At 35.9% G+C, this 12,210-nt stretch overlaps 1 protein-coding gene across 1 annotated transcript in view; it reads left to right on the forward strand.

Moving 5' to 3' along the window:
* Positions 1-12,210, forward strand: part of LOC132205307 (lachesin-like) — a 136,875-nt gene that overhangs the window by 118,579 nt on the left and 6,086 nt on the right. The window contains exon 4 of the mRNA XM_059634277.1: positions 10,107-10,406. Coding sequence (XP_059490260.1) covers positions 10,107-10,406 — 300 coding nt within the window. The remainder of the gene's footprint in view (positions 1-10,106; positions 10,407-12,210) is intronic.

Raw genomic sequence — 12,210 nt, forward strand, 5'->3', positions numbered from 1 at the left:
CGTGTTTCGCACGTTAAGTGGGGCTGTTTCGCGACCTGGAAAGAGCCTAAATAACGCACAAAACTTTGCTCATAAATGGCGTAAATCAACTTTCCACCGGCCTTTGTGAAATCGGAAGGAACGCGCTTGGTTCCGCTGACGAGTAAACTTCTCAAGGCAGAAAATTCGGGCTCTTTGCCACGGCAGCCGAATTCGAACAAAAGCATTAAGCGCCGACAAGCTAAACAAAAACGCCGCCGACTTCATTTCACGCGCCGTATAATTACCACCAGTGCAAAATTTCCTCCAACAAAGGAAAAAATATGAGTGAAGCACACTCGTGATGCTTTTCTTTACTCTGCCTAATAGAATTAAACGCGCCCTATATACGAAATCCCCGTCGCTTTTTTTGGGTAAACAAAATCATGAGATAAAGGTTTCACGAGAGATAAAGAGGCAACTCCTGAAATAACACGCGCGCACACACTGCTAGTCTATCTCCGGCGGAAAATAGCGAATAAAAAATGGGATTCATGCTTTTTGAGGCTTAATGTAAGGCGCTGTTCTTAATAATATTCCCTCCCGCCAAAGCCGCTCACGCCCACTGTAATCTCAGCAAAGCAATGTGCGCATGTTTTTTTCCAACAATAATTATTAGACGCGTGGGAGAACAAGAAGGATTATAAAAGAGCAAAGCATGCCCAGAAACAATTATTCTATACTTCGACGAAAGCCATGCTAAGAAATAATGTAATATATAAATAAATTCTGAAAGAAAAAAAAAATCAGAAACATTTTACATCTTTTTTAAATAAAAATTTGCTAATTTAAATCATAAATAAAGAATTTTTGATGAAGAATAATTTGAATTTTTATTATTCTCGTTTATTTTTCCCAATTTGTTACAAAAAAAAGAGATTTGTAGGAAGTAATAATTAATAAGTGATTACTTTTAATGAGTGACTTGCCCAAAAATTTGTGGTGGAATAATAATTAAATGCACACAATATTTCTATCCAAGATTCTAATCTTTTGGTTAAATTAAGGCCGCGACCTCGAAAAGGTTGTTGAAAAGATTTTAATTTAGATCAGCGCGCCGGACAATTTTATTGGCGGTTACGATAACGATAAAACGCCGTTTTATTAGTTATAAAATTGATTTCCAGAATAACCGGCGAGAGAGGAATATGTGCCCTATAAAAGTAAATCGCCAGGCAGCGTCGTCGTCGTCGCTGCTTCTTTTTTCTAATCCGGTGGCAACTTTCTTCTTTTTCGTTCTCTTTGGCCGCGCTGACGGCTTCGTTGATTCTTGCCGGCGCACCCGGTCCTGAATTTAATTAAAGTTCCGTCGAATTCGCAGACTTGAAGGATATGCCGCGTGAGCTATAGGGTTCAAGTTTGAGCACGCAGAGTCCAACTAACTAAGCTCGATTCGTTGGCCGAGAAAGCAACCGCCCGCCTGCTTTCGAGAGCGGGCTAAAGGCTAATTTAATCTCGCTTGAGTTCCTTCTTAAGTGTTACTTGACCTGCGTTTCCTGTGGTATATTCAGCGGTGTGAATGAATTAGTGCGTGTTGCGTGTGCCAATTAAATGGAATTTCGATTGCCAATTAAATGGAATTTCGATTTCGATCAAAAAATTTACTGAATTGTGAGTTAATTGGGATAAATTTTAATAGTTTTATTTATCTTGTTTGCCTAATTATTACCAGATTCGGGCAGCGGTGGATTTCAATTTATTAAGTCTTGAACCTTATTTGAATAAGTGAGCCAAATATTTATTCATATAAATATTTTTTCAGAGCTGACGGCCAAATTAAAAAAAAATTTTACTCAACTGTCACAAAAAAAGGTATTTTTTATTTTTTAAATTAAAAAATAAATTTATAATTAAAATTGTTGTGAAATCATAAAAATAAATTTAGTTATGCAAAATTTATTTAACTTATTATTATCATATTTTTTTTTAAATTTTAATAATGACAAAACATTAATAAATCTATTGCACAGGTGACATAAGGGCTAATTTTAGCTGAAAAATCTTCGGTAGAGTCATTTTATATAATCTAAAATGTTTTTGTAATCACAAGCGATATTTTTTAATCCAAATAAGAAATAAAAATAAATAAGTTTAGTGGTTCCAGTTTAGTGCTGGAATTTTTTGATGGAATTTTTTTAATTACATAGTTGAGCAGAAATTTTTTTTTAGAAAAAAGTGTATTTAAATATCAAATAAGTCAAATTATTAAAAAAAATTTAGTCCGAAAATTTAAAAAAAGACATTATCTAAATGGTCCTGAAATTTAAAACAGTCTTTAATATTATGGTCATTATGGTCAAAAAATAGCTTGAAAATTCATTTTAGTCTAACATATATTTTGAATCATAATGATGACAATTCGCAAAAATCTATTATCAAAATGAAGTTTAGTAAGATTGAAAAGGAATATAATCGCCAGTATAGCCAAGTCAAAATACTCGGCATATTAAAAATCGATTCAATATTTTTTCGGACTGCCAAAGCAAATTCGTTTGTACACCGTGCGAACACGTCATGTAAATTTATTTCCATCCGTTGGCTCATCGGCGTAGAAAATTGGATTTTTTTACGCGACGCGCAGAAAATTTCTTGCCTAAATCTGAAATAAATTACATATTCATCACGCTCTCTGCTCGGAGCGTGCAAAGGCAGCAGGCGAGAACAAATATTAACCCGTCGGCCGACGCAAACAAGCACCTTCAATTTTTCGTCGGACAAATCGCCAGCACCGTCGGTGCGCCGACCCTTTTCAGACACACACGGAGGAAAATAATTTGCAGCGCACCACAAAAGAGTAACTACCCCGCGTCAGGAGTGAATTTGTCGGAGCTCAATCTCCGTCCGTGTGTGCAGCTAGGCTGTGTGTGCGTGTTTCGCACGGCACATTTTTCCCTCGGAATAAATAGGGATGAGATTCGCAGTTTTTCAAACTTCTAAAAGCAACAGTTTTAAATTTGAAAACTTACATAAAATTGAATATTTTGTATGAATTGTTATGAATCAGTCCACATGTCAAACTGTTGATTTTTTTTTTGAGAAATTAGAATTTTTTATTGGAATTTTAGCTAAGATTTTTGGCTGTTTTTAAAAAAAAAATGTGTTTATTTCAACTTCCTTAAAACTATATTAAACTCCTTGTGGATTGACTTAAAAAATTAATAAACATGAAACAATAACAATCAGTTTAGATTATTTTTGAAAAGTATTTAATTTAATGATATTAGATATTGGCAAAGAAACATATATTTTTTGTAAATTTTATTCCAATTATCACTTATTTTGAAATTTTCCAACCCAACTGCTGGGATATTGAGCAAAAATTGCTTTCTTACCTAAATAATGTTCTACAAGATTACAGACTTGATAAATTTTTCGCCCTTGTTCTTGTACTTTTTTTAATAAATTTGAATTTTATTGCTGTTTATTTGCCTAATTAAAATAAAAAATATTTTTCAATTTGAAAAATGACCAATTGTTGAGACGGAACCGTTTTACTGAATTGTTAGAAAAAGTATTTAATTAAAAACAATAAGTCCCAAATATACTTTTTTGAAAAAAAAAAAAAAAAACAGCATAAAAATTCTTCAATAAATCCAAATCAAAATTTGCAGGATGTTTCCCTTGATAAAAAAATCATTGCAGCCTTCGAACATGAAGAATCGACTGCAACTCTGGTCCCCGTTGGGAATAAATATAAATAAAAAGGAGCAGGAAATTCGCACTCGAGGCCCCCGAGCATACATATTTATCAGGGGGCGGTGACCAACTTTTTACTTTTTTTCCGACCAATTCGGCCGAATTATGCAAATGCGAATTCAGGGCCACTTCCTTCGGGGGGTGACGGCGGGGGCTGTCAATCCGTCGGGCCGGCTGCAGAGCTGCTTGCTGGAGCTACACATGAGAGAGAGAGAAGAAAGACGGGGGTGAGAGAGCGGGCGAGTGGAGTCTCCAGGCTATGTTCTCTGCACCCACCATCCCCATGCAATCGATATGCGTGCCAGGCCTCGGTCGGCGGCGGCGTCGGCAGCGCCAGCAGCAGCACCGACCAACCAACCACCCACCAAAGAGAGAACGTATTCACCGCAGTGTTAATGCACACACGGACCGGCGGATCGCTCGCTCACGCACGCGAATCGAGCCGCACAATGGCCCGAGCGCGATCTTTTGTAGTTGGAAAGAGAGAGCGCCGCGCTCACTCTAGCCCCGAATGCGATTTCGAATTTAATGAGTGCTGCAAAGGGCGCCGCACAAAGGCGCCGCCCGCGACTTTAAAGTTTGATGTATTGTTTGACTTTGATATATGCCAGACACATCAGTTTGCCGCTAATACGAATTTCAATTACAGATGTCAACTTTGGGGCTTTTGATGAAGCGCTATTTTTACTTCAAACAGAATTTTAAATGTACTTTACTAAATAAGAATGCCTTTAAAAATCCCATCAATTTGAAGGGTTTAAAGTCAATTTTACAATTAAAAGTTAATTGTATCTAGATGTATTTAATCTTTTTTAATCAATTTCAGAGTAATTTAAAAGATAAATAAACTTAGATATCAGCAACAATTTATTGAAAATTAAATATTTATCAAACACCAACGGTGTAATTGTACGTGTTTTACGTCCATAACAGCTACTCAAAGAAATAATCAGTAATTAAAGACGAGGGAAAAACATGAAAATGATGGGTGGAGATTTTTTTCCAGGCTTAAGCTATTTGAACAAAATTATAAATCTAGATTGTTATAAATAAAATTCAAAATTGATTAATTTTTAATGATTAATTACTAAAATACCTTAAACTTATTTTTAAAAATAAGGTATTCTAGAATTATAAAATACTTCAGAGGAAGTTGAGATAACTCCTATATTTAAATGTTCCTTCAACTCCAAAAACTGACAACCTAATAATACCTTAATTTTTAGACTTTTAAATTATTTGGTTTTTATCAAATTTATTTGGATTGCCAATGCTTTGTTCCATGTATTTTTTTTTTCATGTAAATAGCATCAACACATGTAAATTTTTATGAAATTTCATCCATTTCCATTCATCGCAGCAGACATTTAAACAAAATCCTCTCGCATTCAGATTCAAATTACAGCGGTATCACATGCAGAAAAATGAAAGAGAATATTTGTTAAAATTGGTAGTTTGCTGTGCTGTGTACCGCTTTTTACTGCCTTTTTTTGCCAGCAAACTTTATTACGGGGCAGATAAATTACACCCAAAATAGCGCACAACGAAAGCGGCTAGAAATAATTTAAATTTATCTCTGCGGTGGCTCGACTGCTGCTGCTGCTGCTGCTCTTTGTGATTTTTTAATCACACAGGTCACTTGTCCAAATTTGACGCCATATTTTTTGCCTGCCCTCGTCCATCTGTCTAGCAATTTAGAATGTAGCGCAGAGTTTTGTGCAAATAAATTTGGACCGTGCAAACTTGCACGTGGGTGATCATGTGATCAATAATTCACGCGCTCGCCGACTAAACCCTCCCGCCGCTGTTGTTATAATAATTCAGAGCAACTCAATTTTCCCCTCGGAATATATGTGGAGCGAAAAAATAACAATAACCGGGGCTAAAATTTATGTAAACTCTCTGCCCTGGAATTAATCAAGTGGAAAATTAGAGGCGCGCCGGGGTGAAAATAAAATACATAGTATTTTGTCACGATGTTGCTTTTTCATTCCTCGCTTCGTTGTTTTTTTGTTTTTTTTTTTTATCTCGCGTCAAAGAGTCAAAGAGAGCGAGGAGCATTCCCGGAATTGCGGAAAATAAGATGATATTGAATGGAAAGTGGGTAACAAATAAGAGATTGGAACTTAGCTTGCCAAGTGACAAAGTTATATATAGGGTAGGTGTTCTCAGATAGACGACACTAAGTAAGTAAATAGAACGTCGCAACAAACCAGGAAAGTCGTGCTGTGTGTCAGAATTCAGCAGTTGGTCGGTGGAATTTCGAGAGGAAAAGTTCCTGGAAGCGAGCAAATTAAATAAATATACTCAGCGTGAGCAGAGAGAATGGATGAAGGGGAGAATTAAATGAAAAATTTATCAAAGTTGTGAAAATGCAACGTTTTAAAAGAATTTGGATAGACATAGGACAAGATAATAAGCTATATAATAAGCTATGGGCGCTTTTAAGGTGAACATTTAATTCTGTGCTGTTCGTCTGAAAAACATTTTATGCTGTTCTAATTTTTAGTAAAATAAAAAAATAAAAAAAAGTATGTTATTACTTATTATTTATTAGTATTATTGTATATAAAAATTTGGAAAGAATATTTTAAATTTTAATTTTTATATTGTATATTTTCAAACAATAGTTAAATAAATCATATTATCACTTATTTTATGATCTATAAATAAAAGAATTCAAATAAAAAATCCAAATGCATAAATTTTTGTTTATAAATTTTCATTCCCACTATATTTATCAAAAACTAGCTTTAAATGAACAATAATTTTATATGGTCAGTAGCAATACTTACATTTAATTAATTTTGCCACCGAAAATGACATTTAATTGGAATATATGATCATTATATAAAATACAAATTTGTCTACAACGTACATACATCTACGTTAATCCACTGACAAATGAAAGCTGCAAAAAATGTTAATCGACTTAGATTCAGGAATTCGAAGAAGCTTTTCCAGGATCAGCTTGGGGCTTGATAATACTTAAAGTTGTACCAAGTTGAACGCATTATTTAGCGGATTTTGCGAGAGCCCGCGTTCCTCAAATTAATTTTGGCAGCGGTTGGCGCGTCGCTGTCACCTGAAGGAACGAGAGCGAGTTTCATCTGCGGCGGTGCTGTCTTGCCGGAAGCGTAGCGCGCGCCTAATTTTGTAAATTGGAGTTTTTGCTTTTATTTATGACAGCGAGCGAGCGAGCGAACGAACGAACGAACAGCGACGGCGCAAACTTTTGCACAATAAATCTAAATTTAGTCAATTTTCTTGCCACGCGCAGCCCGCTGGCCGGATTTTTCTTTCGGCACCCAAATGAAAAATAACTTTTTACCCTGGAGGCGAGACAAAAATAATGCAAATGTCGCCCTGCTGCTCCGAATATATGTAAAATAAACAATACAGCTTTTTTCGCCTCTCTTTCCTTCTCATTCTCCGCGACTGATGATTTTTTTCTCCAGCTCTTTCTCTAATAACTCTCCGGGCCCGCGTAAAAACAAAATCTCATTTCGGCACCAAGTGACACCCAAGGAAGGGTTAAGGGCTCTTATCTAGCGAGAAAGAGAAATATTCGCTTCGAGTGAGAAAGCGAGCCCTCTTACTCTTTTTCTTCGTCACTCTCTCTCGCTTCTAAATGATTTGCCATCTCGACGTATTAAGGGTTGACTTTGGCGCGCTGCAATCACAGCCCCTTTTACAACTTGGGGGTTTTCACCTGATCGCTCGATTTTTTCCTCGTCCGCCGCGTCGAAGGCGAAATTTAGCGATTCGGAAAAAGAGCCTTGGCTCTCTTTGAGCAGAGATAAGTGAGTGTTTTTGGCGGTTGACGGGGAAAGTTCATTTGCTGCTGCCTTAAAGGAGATGAAAGGCTTCAATTCCAGCCGAGGAAACTACCTAGAAACGGAACGTGCAATTATTTCTTAAGTAGAACAGAAAGAGAAATCGGGGGAGGGGGTGGAAGACTCACCCCTAATGCAGATTCAGCAAAATTAAATGAATGCAGACATTGCCGTTCTTATGAAGCCTCTAATAATTCTAATAGATCTCGTTGATAAATATTCAACAATTCATTTCTTTTTAAATCGTTCCAATTAAAGTAATAATCAAGTAAATCTAACAATTAAGCTACATAATACAAATCTGATCTCATTTTCAGAGAAGATATGCTGAATATTTTTATTTAATTTATCACTTAAAAATGACTTTTATCACCTTATTCAGTGGATTTTAGAATTTTCATTGCTAATTCCAATTTAAATTTTTGTTCTGAAAGATTTTTTATGATGGGCACAGCCAAATCAAGTCTGTACTTCAATAGAAGCCAATTATTGTGATTAATAGAAATTTAGCTCTAATTGTAGGTACAGACTTGATTTGACTACACCAATAGGAAATTCTTAAGGTGACCATAATTCATTATGGCCTAGATATTTTATTTTTATGTGATTTGAAAATAATATTTTTCATAATATGTGCTTAAATACTTAAATGGGTTTAAAAACTGTGTTATTACGTGTGTTTTTTGCATGGGAAGTTTTGAGCTCTGTCATTAATTGAAGCATTTAAGTGCGGCTGCGATGAAATTGACTCGCTCCACCGAACATTGTAATGAGCAGCGGCAAATAACACACACGTCTCCTAATGAAAAAGAGACTTCTAACGTCACAAAATTCCTTAACACCCCGTGTCTGTGAGCAGAGCTAGCTTCGGTCGGTCAATTAAAAGCGGCGGCCTGCAGCACATCGCCGCTTTTTTGCCGCGCAGAAAATTCGCAGTCGGAGCGTGTCGGATTTTCATTACCGGGAAATCAGCACCGGTCTGCAGTACATAGTGCTTTAGTTGGTCTCGGGTCTGCTTTTATATAACGTACGTATAATCCGTACACGGCGGTCTAATGTAAAAGTATCCCCACTAGAGCTAATTCGCCGCCATAAGTAGAGCAGGATTAATTTTCTGTCATGCCTTGGTGCTGCATCGCTGCGAAATTAACTCCCAGCGCATCGAAGATTATAAGGAAAAGCCCTGAATCCATTTTTATATCATTACGACCGGCGACGTAAATCATCCGCAGCAGTTGCAAAAGTATAAACTTGCCTCTTCTCGTCATCCCTGCCGGGAAATGTTATTTTCCGCCAAGAGCGCGCACTACGAACAATAACGCGATGATTCTTATTTTTATATGCGCCGCTCTCTTGTGCACTTTGATTGCACGATTTTATTTAATAACTCGTGCAGAGAGAACTTTCTGAGGCGCTTTTCCCGGTACAATATATCATAATCATAAGTATTTGATGGGAAGAGGTCGTGCTCTGAAAATCAAACTTGCATAGCTAATTAACGTTGTAAATTCCACGAAATTTGCCTAGAGGGTATTTATATTAAAGCTTCATCAGTTTCATTAACTAACTAAACTATCAAAGTGATTTTAATTTAATTAAGGATTCTATTATCGTAATTACCTCTGGAGTTAATTTTCCAATAATTTTTTTCTTAATGAGAAAGATACTGAAAGTCTTCGTCCTGAACAATAGTAATTTATGAAGAATCTGTTTTTTCCTAGAGATGAATTTTTATATCTTTTGTATTGCCTTCAGTATAAATAATATTGAACATCATTTTGACGTATGCGACAAGAAAATTTAGATTAATTAAAAGAGTTTTTTAAATTTCAATTATGAATTATGATCAAAATTCAAAATAAGTAAATTTCGTTTTCATTCATTCAATAGAGACTAAAATTTACACAAAACTAAATTGTTAGAGGAATGAGAGTGGGTGAGAGATTGTATATATTGAACAAAACGGCGTCTTCAACTAGCAAAGATTTTGCTCAAATCTGAAAATTTGCATTAAAAATTTAAAACTCACTTACTCAAAGATGAAAGATGAACCCCAAAGAAATTGCGTTTAAACAGCGCTTATCAGCGTATTTTTCACCTACAGTTCAAAAATTTGAAAGGAATAATTTAAATAAATCAAATACCTGAAGACAACAACAAATTAAAATTAATGGTCTAGCTTAGAATTACGAGGAAATTTGACAAAATATTTTCTGTTAAATATTGTAATCCTATAAATGTTCTCATTAATATTTTTTACATTGATATTGGGCATTAAAAAATCAACATAATAGTTTTTATTTAGATTTTTCGATTGAAATATACGTTATATGTTTATTTTAAATAAATAAAAAGTACAAAATCCTTTCCATCCCATTCCATCTTGAAACTAGAACCGTCATCAAAGAAATGGTAAAGCAATTAGCCCCGAGCGCAAATAGCTGGTAATGAAATTTACACCTTGTACTGCAGTGCAAACAAAAGCGAGCGAGCCGCTGTTTGCCCTCCCCAAAGACACGGAAGTTTAAAGAGCTTCTCTGCTCTCTCTTGTTTCAGTGCCCAAGATCGAGATCATGGGCGAGACGGACATCTACGTCAAAACGGGCAGCACGGTGAATCTCAAATGTGTCATCACGCAGAGTCTGGAGGAGCCTGCCTACATCTTCTGGTACCACGACAACGAGAGAGTTCTCAATTACGACAAGACACAAAAGGAGATCAAGGTGGAGAGGGTCGACAAGGACACCACCATCGGCACCCTCATCATCTACAGCGGCCGTCGCGAGGACTCGGGCAACTACACCTGCGCCCCATCCAACCTCGACTCGGCCAGCGTCTTGCTCCACGTCCTTAATGGTAATTACAAATTCTCATTTTTGATAACAGTATAATTCATGACCAACAATGGGTTATTCGTTGGAATTTTAAGCTGCATATTTATAAAGCTAAAATATGGTCAAAAAGATTTAATTATTTTTTTTTTATAGTATAATTTTACGATTGTGTTTGTACTTGAAATTCGGCTTTTCCTCAGTGGTCTTCTGGAGACAATTCTCATTCTGTTTATTGCAAAACAATAATTGACTCAAGTAACACGAGAGGAAACGTTTTTGCTGAAATTTAATTAAAACATCAAAGATATAGATTTCAAATACATCAAATTTAAGGCGATCGACTATTTGTTCCTCAAAAACAATTTCCAAACGTTTTTTGCAATATAAATTTATTTATGCAACATAAATTTTTTGAATTGAAAATTAAATTCTAGCTCTATTGTGAAAAAAAAACCGAAAGCAGGCTTAATTTTATATTAAATCAAGAAACTATAAAAAATCCACCTTAAAATCCTTTGGCTTTTTGTGTCTCAAATTCTAATAGATGAAGGAATTGGCAATAAAATAAAATTAAGAATTTGGCAAGGTTTTATCTGGTATTAAAGTTTCAGAATTTTTTTTTATGTTTTTCGAGATTCAAGGCACAAATAACAAAAAATATAAAAGCCAAATTAAATAGTTTAAATAGTAAAATTCATTGGCAAGCAAGGTCCGCGCATCAGCAACAATGAAAAATGATTTGATTGTTGTTTGAGCTCTCTGATTGGGTACAAGAAAAGTTGTACCCAATCAGAGAGCTCCACAACAATCGAAATTTTCTGACGAGCGGACCTTGTTGGCAAGCTAAAAAAAGGATTAAATATTTTAATGGTATTAAAACATTATTCAAATCTACTTAATTGATTGCATTGGTAAAAGAATAAAATCTTATTCACAAACTTATAAACAAACAATAATTGATTACATCTATAGATCATAAAAAGCAAAACATTCTGTAATAATTATGATAGGGCTAATTTTCCCGCTTTCCAAAATAATTTTCAAACTTTGTTGGAAGTCGGATAACTTTTAATTAATATTAATAGTGCAGTTTTGAACTTTTTCTCCAACTCTGGTGCCAAAACTTCCTCGCACACTTATTTAAAGCTGGGCACCGAGACCGGATTTTAATCGTGCCGCCGCCACGCGCAAATCGATTTTCGCATCCCGCACGGCCGACGTCAAAAATCGTCCCAAATTGGCTCGTTTCCTGCCGCCCCTTTTTGCCGACTGCCACTTTCACTTTCGTTCCTCTCGTAATTACGCTTGAAACTTTTCGTTCGGATCGTGCGTGCGGCCACTTAATTGGAGCTGCGGCGCTCATTTCGCTATCAAAATTGTCGGTCCGTGTGACTTTTTACCACGGTAATTGTCTTAATTGAAGTTAAAACGCTTTCGTCGACATTCCGCGCGGCCGAATCTAAAGCGGATCGCATTTGCATTTTTTTTTCTTATATCCACATACTTGAAATAACTTGGGGTGCCGTGAGGACAAATAATAAAAAGCAGATGATTCCGCAGATAATCGCGGCGAGAAATCTGGTTCGAGCCGAGAACAAAACGTGACCCGACTTTTCCCCGACCTTAATTATTATATTTACCCTTGAAAGAAAATGAATACGTGACGCGTCCCTATTTCCTTCCCACTGCCGGACGGGCATTTTTTTCTTCTTTCTCCATTCATTTTTCTCCGCGTACAGAATAAAAAGTAAAAAAAAAGAAAAAAAATGGAAGAGCTTCTTCTCGGCTTATTTTATTAACTCCTTCGAGCGGGAATTTCAGATGAA

Source organism: Neocloeon triangulifer, unplaced genomic scaffold, assembly GCF_031216515.1.
Source record: "Neocloeon triangulifer isolate White Clay Creek 2 clone unplaced genomic scaffold, ASM3121651v1 ptg000002l, whole genome shotgun sequence".
NCBI lineage: Eukaryota > Metazoa > Arthropoda > Insecta > Ephemeroptera > Baetidae > Neocloeon > Neocloeon triangulifer.